Source organism: Triticum dicoccoides, chromosome 2B, assembly GCF_002162155.2.
Source record: "Triticum dicoccoides isolate Atlit2015 ecotype Zavitan chromosome 2B, WEW_v2.0, whole genome shotgun sequence".
NCBI lineage: Eukaryota > Viridiplantae > Streptophyta > Magnoliopsida > Poales > Poaceae > Triticum > Triticum dicoccoides.
This window is the reverse complement of record NC_041383.1, coordinates 98,271,203-98,286,445: the sequence shown is the minus strand read 5'-3', so window position 1 is coordinate 98,286,445 and position 15,243 is coordinate 98,271,203. Positions and strand designations below refer to the sequence as shown.

Genomic DNA, 15,243 nt, shown 5'->3' with positions numbered 1-15,243 from the left:
GTAGGCCGCAACGAGTTTACTGAAACGCTGTAAACTTTCAGTCTGTTGTTACACGCCCTTGAGCAAAAGCAAAACCAAAAGGGAGCCCACTCACGCCATCACCAGGCACGGAGCATGAGCATCCACCACGTGTGCAACACCCACCATTGGAGATGGGGGAGACGGGAGACCCGGATGGCTCAACTTGCAGGTCATCGCCAAAATCGTCGGTCAAAAAGATCCAGATGCCCGCCATTATATAATGGCCATCCCACTCGCCGCTCTTTCCCCATCTCCTGTTTCCGCCCCCAACAAAACGTGTTCCTCCTCGCCTCCTCCTCATTCTCCTCATCCGGCCGCGAAGCCAAGGGAAACCAGAGATGCAGCGATAGACGCTGTAAAGAGGTACGATCGATTTCACTTTTCCCTCCCTATCCAACCAAGATCCCGTTTGCTTCACTTTTCGGCCGGTCGATTGTAGTCACGGGGCCTCCCGATCCATCAGTTTGGCCATTTGTGGCTCGCAAACTCTGATCCGTGTCCATTTCTTGGATGCTCTGCTGCTGCATGGGCGCATGTTCTTGCCACTCTAGAGTCCCATGCTCACTGTTGTTTCTTTCTTCGTCGTGTTGCTTGCGCGCAGGTGGCTATATAGACTTCGGTGCTGCGAGTCTTGCCGAGGAGTGAGGGAGGGGTTGCTTGATTGCTTGCTTCGGGGTCGGTGTGCGGGGTGAGGTGTGGAGATGATGGGAGGAGGGGCGGCGATGATGGATCGGCGCATGGCGTTCCCCGCGGCGGACGGCGACGTCGAGAAGGGCTTCGGGTTCTTTGGAGCCGGCTGCTTCGTGGGGGCCGGCGACCTCGTGGACCCCGTGACGGCGCCGGCGCCGGAGCAGCGGGATAGGTTCCCCGACGAGGAGGAGAGCGAGGAGGAGGAGGACGACGACGACGTGGACGGCATCGAGGAGCTGGAGCGCCGCATGTGGCGCGACCGCATGAGGCTCAAGCGCCTCAAAGAGCTGCAGCAGCGGCAGGGCCAGAGGCCCGACGGCGGCGCGGCGACGAGCAAGGGGCGGCCGAGGCGGCCGGCGTCGCAGCAGGACCAGCAGGCGCGGCGCAAGAAGATGTCGCGCGCGCAGGACGGGATCCTCAAGTACATGCTCAAGATGATGGAGGCGTGCAGCGCGCAGGGCTTCGTCTACGGCATCGTCCCCGAGAACGGCAAGCCCGTGGGCGGCGCCTCCGACAACCTCCGCGCCTGGTGGAAGGAGAAGGTCCGCTTCGACCGCAACGCCCCCGCGGCCATCGCCAAGCACCGGTCCGACAACGCCGGGCCGCTCTGCGGCGGGGAAGACGGAGCGGGGGCGGCGGCCGGCCCGCGCTCCCTGCACGAGCTGCAGGACACCACGCTCGGCTCCCTGCTCTCCTCGCTCATGCAGCACTGCGACCCGCCGCAGCGCCGGTTCCCGCTCGAGAAGGGCGTGCCGCCGCCGTGGTGGCCGCAGGGGCCGTCCGAGGCGTGGTGGCCCGAGGCCGGCGTGCCCGACGACCTCGGCCCGCCGCCGTACAAGAAGCCGCACGACCTCAAGAAGGCGTGGAAGGTCGCTGTGCTCACCGCCGTCATCAAGCACATGTCGCCCGACGTCGACAAGGTCCGCCGCCTCGTGCGGCAGTCCAAGTGCCTGCAGGACAAGATGACCGCCAGGGAGATCGTCACATGGCTCGCCGTGCTCAAGGCGGAGGAGGAGCTCGGCCACAAGCTGCATCCCGGCGCATGCCTGCCTCCGCGACCCTCCGCCGGCGCGCTGTCGTTCGACGCCAGCTCCGGCGAGTACGACGTCGACTTCTTCGGCGAGGAGGCCGCGAACCAGATCAAGGCGCGCTCCGAGGCAGCCGCGTTCGTCGACCTTACCATGGACGCTTCCTCGAGCAACGAGTTCATGATCATGCCGCCTGCGCTGATGAAGGAAGAAACCGCCGACGTCGACTTCACCCACGCCAAGAAGCGGAGCGCCGCGGACGCCGAGCCGGACCTGATGCTGAACGGAAACGGCCGCGTCTACACCTGCGAGAACGTGCAGTGCCCGCACGCCGGCCACGCGCTCGGCTTCCTCGACCGCAACGCGCGCAGCGCCCACCAGTACACCTGCAGGTACAACAACCCCGCCGCCGCCGCCGCCCAGAGCAAGCCGCCGTCGTCCTTCTTCCCTGGTCCGCCCTACAGCCCGCAGAGCCAGGCGCTCGGCGGGTTCGACTTCGGCCTGCCCGTGGCCGACCAGAGATGCCTCGCCGGGCTGATGAGCATGTACGAGACCGGCGTGGCCGCGCACAGGGGCGCAGCCAGCGAGGCCGCCGCTCCCAGCATGCAGATCGGCGCCGGCAACCTTCTGGCACCACGCTCGCTTGCTGGCACGAACAACCTTATGCTGCAGCAGCAGCAGCAGAGTGCGGCGTTCTTCATGGGCGACGACGCGCCGTTCGGCATGGGGACGCCGGAGCTGGGCAGGTTCGGCCCGGGGTTCGACCTGTCAGCAGCGGACTACGCCGGCGCCATGCAGCAGCAACCGCCGCAGAAGCACGTTGGACCCAACTGGTTCTACTGAACAACCAAGGAGGAATCACTCCTGATTAGCATGTAGCTCTAGGCCATTAGAATTCATAAGGCTTCCATTCTCGATCAGTCCATGGCGTCTTGCAACCTGTAAGGATCGGTCAAATCCAGGCCATGTTGAGAACACTGGAATTTTTTCACGAACCACACCGAAATTGAAGTTCCTCTTTCTTTTCCTCAAAATTATTTGAATCCCTACGTTCATCCACCAGTTCTTTAGCTGCTCGTCGATCGAGAAGTTCGGAACCAAAACACCGACGAACTTTCCTGTGCTTCCCCTCGCTCGTGAGAGGCGCCTTTTGCTGATCTAGAAGACTGAGCAAAGCTTGCCCTTTCATGGCCGCCATGGGGTGGGTAGCTTTACACCCGCTCTCCCTTTCTGCTCCGCTGTTCATTGATGGTGTGCGCGTTGCGTTGGTGGCGATCCATCATCCGTCGTCTCGCTCGGCGAACCCCTCACATGCTCGCCAGGGACGCCATGACAACGACAGGTTACCTGAGGCAGAGGCCAGCGCCGGGAGACGAGGGCGCCCGCACACGGCGCCATGCACATTGACGCCGATGCTGACTTTGACGGGATTGACGCGGAAGAGGAATCAAAGGACGATTTTTGAGGATTTCAGTGAAGACGGTTCAGTTTTTTACAGAAATCTGAAAATTTTACAGACAGCATAAACGAACACCAAATCTGTAGATGTAAAACAATAAGTTTTGGGAAACCAGCACAACCCTCTAGAGATGGCTTATCTCATTATATATAATGGTTGTGTTACAATATGTACCATATACGTACATAGGTACAGAAGCTATACATAGTCTAACACCCTCCCTCAATCTTAGCCACTTTCTAAAGAACTGAGAAGGGTAAGATTGCGCCTACAAGCCTCAAACTATGGCAGCGGTAAAGGCTTAGTGAAGATGTCTGCAAGTTGATCCTTAGATGAGTTAAACTTGATCTGGAGTTGCTTCTGTGATACACGTCCCCGTACAAAGTGATAGTCAACTTCAATGTGTTTCATTCGGGCATGAAATACTGGATTTGCAGAAAGGTATGTAGCACCGATGTTATCACACCAAAGAATAGGAGGCTGTGGTTGAGACAAACCCAACTCCTGAAGCAAAGACTGCACCCAAATAATCTCTGCAGTAGCATTAGCCACAGCCTTGTACTCAGCTTCAGTACTGCTACGTGACGCAGTAGCCTGTTTCCGAGCACTCCAGGCGATCAAATTAGAGCCAAAGAATACTGCATAACCCCCCGTGGATCGCCTGTCATCTGGGCTACCAGCCCAATCTGCATCAGAGAAGGCCGAAAGGACCCGAGAGGAAGTCGGCCGAATATGCATACCAAATGTCAGGGTGAACTGAACATAACGAAGAATGCGTTTAACAGCAGCCCAATGAGTATCTCTGGGAGCCTGAAGATACTGACAAACCCTGTTAACAACATAAGAGATATCTGGTCTCGTGATCGTCAAGTACTGAAGTCCACCAACAATGCTCCTGTACTCTGTGGCATCCACAGGAGACAAAAGCTCACCATCAACAGCTGTTATCTTGTCGATAGACGACATGGGTGTGGTGGTCGGTTTGCACTTCAGCATGCTAGCTCTTTGTAACAACTCCAAGGAGTACTTCTTCTGCGTAAGGACAAGACCAGTAGCACGAGAAGTGACCTCAACTCCAAGAAAGTAGTGAAGCTTCCCAAGATCTTTGACCGCAAAATCAGCACCAAGAGAGCAGACAAGAGCATCAGCAGCATACTGAGAAGAGCTGACAAGGATAATATCATCGACATATACCAAAAGATACATAGTGACTTCTGGCTTCTGTAGAAGAAATAATGAAGTGTCAGCAGTAGACGGCACAAAACCATGAGCACGAAGGGCAGAGGCAAGGCGGGCATGCCAGGCACGAGGAGCTTGCTTCAAACCATATAGTGCTTTGGAAAGACGACAGATATAGTCAGGACGATCAGGATCAGAGAAACCAGGCGGTTGTTTCATATAAACCTCTTCCTCCAAAAATCCATGTAGAAAAGCATTCTGCACATCAAGTTGACGAAGTGACCAACCACGAGAAACAACAATGGAGAGAAGAAGCCGAATAGTGATAGGCTTGACGACAGGACTGAAGGTGTCCTCATAGTCAAGACCATGACGTTGCCGAAAACCGCGAGCAACAAGTCGCGCTTTGTAACGCTCAATAGATCCATCCGAATGCTTCTTCACTTTGAATACCCATTTTGAGTCAATAACATTTACCCGTGGTGGTGGAGGAACGAGAGTCCATGTCTTGTTACGAAGAAGAGCATGAAACTCCTGCTCCATAGCCTCTCGCCAATGTGGAATGCGCAGGGCAGCCTGATATGAGCGAGGCTCAGAAGATGGATCCGCAACAGCAGCAGCCAAACAAGCAGCCAACCAAGCAACCGTACCATCCTTACGTTCCTTAGGTTTGAAAATGCCACTGCGACTGCGTGTATGTGGTCGGGACACAGGAACCACCGAGGTCGACGGAGCAGCCTGCAACGGGCTGGAGGACGGCGACGTTGACGAGTCAGCCGGTGACGAGGAGACAGTCACGGTAGCCTCGGACTCGGTTGGCGAAGAAGGCCGACCCACCGACGAAACCGGCAGAGCAGACGAAGCAGCTGGCGACTCCGACATCACAGACCGGGCCGATGGCGAGCTCGGCATAGTGGGCCGTGGCGCGGCCGATGTCGCGGGCCGATCCGCTGATGAAGGCGACGTGAGGACCCGAGCCGCGGGCGAAGACGACGTGACGGGCCGAGCCGCAGGCGAAGACGGCGTGACGGGCCGAGCCGCGGGCGACTCGACGGCCGCTGGCGAAACGGACCGAGCAGTGGAGATGCTCGGCGTGACGGGCTCGTCGGGTGACCATGCATGGGCACGCGAATCGATGCCATGCAACATAGGGCGATCGACGTGCCCACCAGAAGACGACGATGATGATGGTGAATCCTCCAACAGCTCCAAACGAGCTCCACATCCGGTTCCTGCACCATGGTTAGGTAACAGCAAAGGAGAGTATGCAACATCATCAAATTGGTCAGAAGCAACAAAGGATGAATGCAGGGATGGTGGTTCGACAGTGGACACAGGAAGGTTGGCAAAGGGAAAAACATGCTCATCAAACACGACGTCCCGAGATATATAGACACGATTAGTGGGAACATGAAGACATTTGTAACCTTTATGAAGAGAGCTATAGCCAAGAAAAACACACTTCTTAGAACGAAACTCAAGCTTGCGCTTGTTATATGGACGAAGATGCGGCCAGCAAGCACACCCAAATACCTTGAGAAAGGTATAATCAGGTTGTTCATTAAGGAGAACCTCAATGGGAGTCTTCATGTTTAAAACACGAGTAGGAGTACGGTTGATGAGAAAGCATGCAGTGGTGAAAGCATCACTCCAAAACTGAAACGGAACAGATGCATGGGCCAAAAGAGTAAGACCAGCTTCAACAATATGACGATGCTTACGTTCAACTGAACCATTCTGCTGATGTGTATGTGGACATGCTAAACGATGAGCTATCCCAAGCGACTGAAAGAAAGAGTTGAGGTTGCGATACTCGCCCCCCCAGTCTGACTGGACATGAACAATTTTGTGCTTGAGAAGACGTTCAACATGTTTTTGAAACTGAACAAAAATATCAAACACATCAGATTTGCGTTTAATAAGGTAAAGCCAGGTAAAGCGACTATAAGCATCAACGAAACTGATATAGTAATTATGACCACTGACAGAAGTCTGAGCAGGACCCCATACATCTGAAAACACAAGTTCTAAAGGATGTTTCACCTCACGACTGGACTCCGAAAAAGGAAGTTGATGACTCTTCCCCTGCTGACAAGCATCACACACTGCTACATCTTTATGACTAGACAAACTAGGAAGCTCATGACGACGCAAAATATGACGGACAATAGGTGTGGCCGGGTGACCAAGACGAGCATGCCACTGTGACGGAGAGACCCGAACTCCACTGAAAACACGAGCGACACCAGGATGCTCCAGACGGTAGAGGCCCTGGCACAATCGCCCACTAAGAAGAATGTCCCTCGTGCCCCGATCCTTAATAAAAAGATCAAAAGGGTGAAATTCACAAAGCACATTATTATCATGTGTGAGTTTAGGAACTGAAAGAAGATTACGGGTCACAGATGGAACTCGAAGAACATTGCGAAGCTGAAGACTCCTATTGGCATGTCTAGTGAGAAGAGATGCTTGACCAATATGAGAGATGTGCATACCTGCTCCATTGGCGGTGTGGATCTTGTCGGAGCCATGATAGGGTTCACGAGTGTGAAGCTTCCCCATCTCGCTGGTTAGATGCTCTGTCGCCCCAGAGTCCATGTACCAGTGTGGATCGATGGAGTAGGACTGAGTGTGTCCCTGTTGCTTCTGCGGCGCGGGACGATCAGCCATGGCGACCTGACGGGCATTGTTGCGTGTATCTTTGTCGTCATTGCCAAGACCAAGGAAGCTTCGCTGGAAGCGCTTATGACACTTGGAGGCCCAGTGCCCATCGCGGCCACAAAGCTGACACACACGTGGACCGCCAGCCCCCGGTAAGGTCGCAGTAGGTGGGGGGGCCGAGGCGGGCGACGGTGGCAGCCCCAAGGGAGACCGGGGTGATGAAGAAGAGCGGACACCCTTGGTGGCGGCGTTGGCCGAGAGGGAGCCAGTGCCCCTGGTGCGGCGAGTCTCGACCCGTTGCTCAGTGAGAAGGAGCCGAGAGAAAACCTCGTGTGCCAGCATGGGTGTCGAGTTGCCCCGCTCGTTGATGATCTCGACTAAGGCATCATACTCCTCATCAAGACCATTGACAATAAACGAGTTGAACTCGGAGTCGGTGAGGGGCTGTCCAATGGAGGCCAATGTGTCGGCGAGGCCCTTGACCTTGTTGTAGAACTCAGTGGCAGTGGAGTCAAGCTTCTGACACTCTCCAAGCTGACGACGGAGTGCAGAGACACGAGCCTGGGACTGCGCTGCAAAGGTGCGCTCAAGGATGGTCCAGGCCTCATGAGACGTCTTCGCGAAGACAACAAGGCCGGCAACTGCCGGCGAGAGCAACCCCTGGATGGAGGAGAGGTTCGCCTGGTCCTGCCCCGTCCAGACGCGATGGGCCGGATTGTAGACCGGACCGTGCATGCTGTCTACCAGCGCGGGTGGGCAGGGAAGCGATCCGTCGACGTAGCCTAGCAGGTAGTGACTCCCCAAGAGCGGGAGAACCTGCGCACGCCAGAAGATGTAGTTGTCGGCGGAGAGCTTGATGGTGATGAGATGACCGAAGTGAAACGGCGGCGGCGAAGACGATCCCATCGAGGAGGCTGCCTGGGGTGCAAACACCATGGAGGCAGCCGGAGGCACCGAAGCCGATGCGGGAGGAGGCGGGACCGCAGCCAGGGCGGGCGCCGCAAAGCTCGCGGCCGGTGCGGACGCCGCCAACCCCGCCAGCGGGGCAGTGTGATCCGCTTGCGGCAGGAGCGGCGGGACGACGCCTGCGGAGTCCGCAGCGGACGGCGGCGCCGCGGTGTGGACCACGAGGTCACGCCCAAGCGAGGGCGCCGGCGGCGTGGAGAAGACGGAGCCGATGCTCCTTGTCCCGATCGGAGCCGGAACAGAGACGGCATCGAGCGGGAGGTTGAGCAGAGCCGCAAGAGAGGCCGGGAGGAAGCCCGTAGCAGTGGAACCGGTGGTGGCGGCGCTCGACATGGCGGCGGCGCGATCGGTGGCGCGGCGGCGGCGGTGCGGGTATTAGGGTTTAGAAGCGGAAGCGATCGTAACCTAGCGTGATACCATGTAAGACAATAAGTTTTGAGGAACCAGCACAACCCTCTAGGGGTGGCTTATCTCATTATATATAATGGTTGTGTTACAATATGTACCATATACGTACATAGGTACAGAAGCTATACATAGTCTAACAGTAAACAGTTTTACAGACACTGTCAGATCCAGGGACAATAGTGTACCTGGAGATGCCTCTGTAGACATTTGATGAGTCGTCTCTAAGGCTGGTCACAATGGGCAAGAACATAAGCTAGTAATTTACACACTTTCCTAGACTATGTTACTACCTCCATAGTGGGTAGGAACATTTATGTAGTGTCATGCAACGATGTATTTATTAGGTTATAAACTCATTGTTTCTTGGAGTGTGTGATGTTCCGGTAACTTAGCTACTCCCTCCGGTCCTTTTTACTCTGCATATTAGGTTTGTCCGAAGTCAATCTCATTCAACTTTGACCAAGTTTATATAAAAAATTATAAACATTCACATAGATTCATCTTGGAATATATTTTCATATTATATTTATTATATATTACAGATGCTAATAATTTTTAATATAAATTTGGTCAAACTTAGCAAAGTTTGACTTTCGGCAAAACCAATGTGCAGAGTAAAAAGGACCGGAGGGAGTAGTTACCACAAGCACCTCTCTCTTCATTAAATATGTGCCACATAAGCAAAGTTGTATTGGAGTGTGCGACGTTACTCCTAAGTTCCTCCCCATTGTGACCAGCCTAAGCTAATGGCAGGCTTAGGCCACCAAATCTGGGCCCTGTCGGCTCCAAATCATTCTCGAGATCTACCTAATCCGCGTCTTAAAATAAAGCACCGCTGGTTAGCACTCATGTGCGTCCAGTTGGCTTCTGATGAAACACATGGCATCAGTTGTTTAATTACTATAGTAGACACGCTTGTTTGAAGATTCCCACGACGTGCAAAAGGGAGGAACAAACTAACAAACTAACCGGCAGCGTTGAACTTCTCTGAAGAACAATTCATCAATTGGTCAAAGATATTCTGTTTCTGCTCGCCCACGGTCCTTGTTAATCGGCTAGTGGGAGGAGGAACTTAATTAGGTGGGACTGCCACTCTTGTGGAAGTGTAACAAAGCGAAAAATGTTGCTTGAAACATAAGAGCATATGCATTCCTTGGCTTACCAGTCTGAAACCTTTGACCGTGATACGCAGAATTCAGGCCCTCCATACGAATCCACAACACCTGTGAGATTCGCCTGTTCATCAGCAAATGTGAGATTTTCTATAGATATGGAGGACGTACGTGCTAACCGTGGAGACTGTTTGCCGAATTTGTGCTTCTTCGCTGGATACGGACGCGGACCTCCATCCAAAACCACGATAATGTGGGCCCGGAGTCGGTGCCAGTACTACTACGTCGAGAGAAGCAGTGTATCCATCAGCACTGGCTGGACCCCGACAGACAGACTGAATAAATTCGCGGCAACGTGGGCGAGGACGACGCCGCGTCAGAGACCAGCGGCGGGCTGCCGGCCGGCTCCACGAAAGAAAGCGACGGCGCCCGGTCGTCGACGCGGCAGGCGTGGAGGTCGCCGCGGTGGCCCATCCATCGGCTCCGCTACACGTCGCCTGCCTGCGATTGGCGAGGAGGCTGCTGATCATCGACCCCATCGGCGTCGCTTCCCAGTGCAGTCAAGCGGCTGTTCGATCCGGGACTGACTGGCTGACGGACGGATTGATTCTTGCGCTGTTCCTATCTCCAACATGCCGTGGCACTGTCGAAGCGGCGGCCTGCGATGTGATCATGGGATGCGCCTACACAAATGGAGAGACAGGCTACGCGACATCTTGGTGGGCTGAGGGTTCTGTTTCTGTTTCTGTTCTGAGTGATAAGATGAGAACCCGTTTCAAAAAAAAAAAAGTTTCAAAAAATAAGATGAGAACCTGTTTTCGCATCTCGTGGAAGAAACTGGCTGCAGAGACAATAATCGGTGCCAAGTCCAAAGGATACCCTTGAGTTATACAACACCAAGATGACACGCCGGCTCAGTCTCTCCGAGATGCTCATAGGGATAGAATATGTGTATGCGCGTATATATAAGTGTTTGCGTCTGTACTGTGTGAAAAAAAAGTTATACGACACCACGGCCAAATGTTTTTCTAAACAGATGAGTTCGTAACGTGCTCATCGGCACCTTTGTATCTTGCCGTGTTCTTTCTTGTGTCGTGTGGTGTGATGTGGCGTTGTACCGTTAATCATGATCCAACAATATGTTTCATTTTTCGGAGCCTAGAGATCGAGGGTCGCACATACGCCTGGTCGCAGGGGTGAATCCAGCAGTCTTATGGAAAGCAAGGGTAAGATTTGATTGTCTAGCCAACCATGTTCTTACGGCGGTAGTGGCCGTTTGGTGGTCTTGGAATCTCGATATAATTTTTCTATTATGTTTGAGGTGCTTTTGTACTTTGGATGAATTTTGATAATGGATCTGAATCATTTTCCCTGCAGAGAAGCAATCATCCAATATCCATAGAGTTGGATTTCATTGTGGCATTTAAGCTTGTTCAGTCTAAAGAAATTGATAGATCGGTGTACTATTCTTTAGTTACTGAAATTAGATATCTTTTAAGTCTTCGTGAATCATGTATTACTCATATATCTCGATCCCAAAATGGGGTTAGTGTCAGTTTAGCTAGTTTTGCTCGTACCAAAGGTAGAACCATGGCTTGGTTGGGTTGTGATCTTGAGGAAACTGTCCAGCTAGCTGTTAATGATTGTAATTCTATGAGTTGAGTAATACAAGTTTTTCACCCGCAAAGAAAAAAGAATCATTTTTGCAAAAAAAAACACAAATTCATGATTTGTGTGGTAGGTGTAATTCATAGTTCTGTACCAAGGGAAAAATGGACCCAACGATCTCTCACACTTGCATCGGGGCTATGCAACATAGTATTCGGTACAGAGGGAGTAATTAACAATCAAATTAGAGGTTGCCCTTGACCGGGTAGGGTGTGCGTGTGTGCGTTCATAGGATGCGTGTATGTGCGTGTATATGAGCGCTTGTGTCTGTACTGATGTTAAAAAAAAAAGGTTGCCCTTGACCCGTCTCCGAGTCACATGGGTCTCAATTGCAATGCAAACTAAATCTTCCCACGTTAGATGTCCTTAACCCAGCAAGAACCAGACTCTCAATGGCTAGTAAGAAATATAATGCAGAAATTAAATACCTTGAACGAGCATTCCAATACCCACCTTTGCAGCAGATTCTGCTGACGCAGATAGATCCAACCATTCAAAATATGTCTCTTTTCCAGTGACCAAGGACATATCTTGACGGGATTTCTGAAGATCAGAGCATAAAAAAAAGAAAGAGGGTGATGTTAACAAAACCATGGATTAGTCATGTGTGGTTGGTCGTCCGGGTGGACAAGGTCGACTACGAGGATGCGGGCGCCGGGGACGACCACCTCTAGGCGCGGCTGCTCCCCCTTGCTTCCAGATGCGGCCACTCCTCTTCCTCACATTGGATAGCGGTCGCGACGTCGACCTGGGTCATGCAAATCAAGATATCCGATGAAGGTAGTCCCACCGTGCTCGTCAGCGGCGGCGCGGCCCTCCTCCCGCTGCCATACTCGGGGAAGAAAGGGATGGGTGGAGGAGCTGGTCTTCGGGCCTCTGCTAGCACTACAACGAGGAGCCGGTGGTGGAGGCGGCGGAGCTCGGGGCGGCGATAGAGGCGGCGGACTCTGGTGGTGGGCGCCGGAGGAGCCGGGATGCGCTGATGGGTCTGTGGCAGCGGCAACCTAGGGAAGGGAGGAAAGGGGAGGTTGCGTGATACGATCTGTTGGGAGAGAAAGAAGAAATGGTGGGTCTTGCTTCGTGAGGAAGGGAAAGGCACCGACACCCTGCGCTTTTTTACTATCTTCATATTTTTCTCTCGCTAGCACACTAAAATTGACGAGGTGGAATGCGCGAGGAGGCGCCATTCTCCCGCACCTTATTGTGTTGGATGAGTCGGGCAAATGTCCACACATCGCTCCCAGGGCCGGCTTTGGACCAGTGCGAGAGGTGCGACGGCCCGGGGCCCAGACTAAAAGGGGGCCCATAGTATATATGCAGTATATATATATATTACGGAGTAGTGAAAAAAAAGAATAACTAACGTCCAGCCCAGGTAGCTCTGAGCCCACCCAGCAAGTAGCACGCAACCACCACTAGGGCCTGCCCAACCAAGCCCAGGCAACGCATGTTGCCCCTGTCGTTCTCCTGGAATCCAGGGAGACGCACCGACACAGGAGCACGAAGACGCATTGATACAACAGCACGCCGCCTGACGCCAACACCAGCGCACCGCACTGAACCCGGAGCTGAGTTTGGGGATCAAATCGGCAAGAATTCGGGGAAGAGATCAACTGATCAAGATCATCATTCAGAAGGTAATAATTCTCAGATCAATCAATTCATAAATCCTAATCTATAGGCGAATATTTTCCGATGGTCTCAATTCTGAAACTTCTCATCTAAAAACATAACATCTTCAATCTCTTATACTGTATTCGTGTTTCTCACTTGCAGCATAATCATGTTACCTAAAAAACATCTATCTGGCTGTGAGAAAAGAAACAACAAGAAAAGAGTAGACAAGTTGATTAAATCTCAGGAAGGCGCTATGGATATGTTTGTCTTGAGGACTGGTGCTGCTACAAATTCAGAGCAATTATATATCACAAATGGTGAAGAAAAACCTGATGATACTAAGAATGCCGTTGAGGAAAATCATGTCGAGGAAAATAATGTTGTGGAAAATGATGCCGATCAGCACACGGAAAATTTAAGTGACCATGAGAATCTTGGAAATGCAGCTGAGCAGGGTTCTTCTTTTGATATATATGATCCTAGAACTTGGAATATTCTTGACAATAAATCAAGAGATATTCTCATTGAAAATGGACCTATAAGGGAATACAATCTTGAGTTTCCTGAAGATGAAATTAGTGGCAGGCATTTTTCATATGATTACTACACAGGAAAGTTAAGGAATGGCGAGTTCAGTGACCGGAGGTGGTTAGTGTACTCTAAACACGTGAATAAAGTCTACTTCTTTTGTTGCAAATTGTTTAAATATGGAAAAATCAAAAGTCTGCTAGCATCCGAGGGATTGAAGCATTGGAGACATCTTAGTGAGAAACTCAAATTGCATGAGAATAGTGTTGAGCATATCACTAAGTAAGAAGGAAACAATTGATAAAGACATGCAACAAGAGATTGCAAGGGAGAAGGAGCGATGGAGACTTGTTTTAATTAGAATTGTTGCTGCTGTGAAATTTCTTGCTAAACATAGTCTAGCTTTTCGAGGATCGAATGAGAAATTATATCAAGATAATAACGGAATTTTTTTGGGAGTAATTGAAATGATGGCAGAATTTGATCCTGTAATGCAAGAGCATCTTCGGCGCATTAAGAATAGTGAAATCCGTCATCATTATCTTGGCCATAATATTCAGAATGAGTTAATTTCCCTTCTTGGTCGCACTGTTAAATATTCTCTGTTAAGGATAATTAAGGATGCTAGGTATTTCTCTGTCATCTTGGACTGTACACCTGACGTGAGCCATCAAGAACAAATGACTCTAATTGTGAGGTGCGTAAACATGTCAAGTACTACTATAAAAATAGAGGAGTTTTTTCTGAAGTTCTTGAAGGTGGATGATACATCCGGACTTGGACTTTATAATGTGTTAATAGATTCACTTAAATCTGTTGGTTTGGATGTTAAAGATGTTTGTGGACAAGGGTATGACAATGGTTCGAACATGAAGGGAAAACACCAAGGGGTACAGAGCAGACTACTTGAAACTAATCCAAGAGCATTATTCATGCCATGCGCTTGTCATAGCCTGAACCTTACTCTTAGTGATATGGCAAAATCTTGCGGTAAAGCTATTACCTTCTTTGGTGTTGTGCAAAGAATTTATATATTGTTTTCAAGCTCTACTAAAAGATGGCAGCTATTGCTTGATCATGTTCCAAAAATGACAGTTAAGTCTTTGTGTAACACTCGATGGGAGAGTCGAATAAAGAGTGTTCAGGCTATCAGATATCAAGCACCCGAGTTAAGAAAAGCATTACTGGAATTGAAGAGAACTTCTACCGATGACGCCAAGACTAAGAACAACGCAAAATCTTTGGCTAGCGCACTTGAGAAATTTGAATTTTTACTTGGCATGGTCATTTGGCATGGCATTTTGTTCACTTTAAACATGGTGAGTAAGAAGTTGCAGTCTAAGTTTGTGTGCATTGATGTTACTTTTAAACAAATTGAAGGTGCCATCTCATATTTTAAGAAGTACAGAAATGACGGCTTTGCAACTAGTCTGGATATTGCGAGATCTATTGCAATTGACATGGGTGTACAACCTTTGCTTCCTGTCAAGAGACGTATTACTAGAAAAAGACAGTTTGATGAAATTAGTGGCAATGACGAAAATAACCAGAATGAAGAAACGCAAGCAAGTGAGGTGGAATCATTTAGAGTTAAATACTTTTTGGTGATGATTGATGTTGCAATTGCTTCCCTAACTACTAGATTTGAGGAACTGAAGACATTTGGGAGAATATTTGGTTTCTTGTTCAACTCGAAAGAGTTGAAGTCCTTGGGTGATAATGATCTAAGAAGATGTTGCACTAATTTTGTCAACAAATTCACTCATGGTAAGTCAGCAGATGTCGATCTAGATGATTTCGTTTCTGAACTAAAAGTACTGCAGATGACATTGCCAAACACATTCATGTCAGCGGATCAGATATTTGAGTTTGTTAGAGATGCGGATCGTTATCTAAATGTCTCAAT

At 50.9% G+C, this 15,243-nt stretch overlaps 1 protein-coding gene across 1 annotated transcript; it reads left to right on the top strand.

Moving 5' to 3' along the window:
* The first annotated feature begins 254 nt into the window (after nt 1-254).
* LOC119362347 (protein ETHYLENE-INSENSITIVE 3-like 2) lies at nt 255-2,773 on the top strand. Its single transcript, XM_037627554.1, has 2 exons — nt 255-384; nt 623-2,773. The coding sequence occupies exon 2, from the start codon at nt 723-725 to the stop codon at nt 2,580-2,582; it is 1,860 nt and encodes a 619-aa protein (XP_037483451.1). The 5' UTR covers nt 255-384; nt 623-722; the 3' UTR covers nt 2,583-2,773.
* The last annotated feature ends 12,470 nt before the right edge of the window (nt 2,774-15,243 follow it).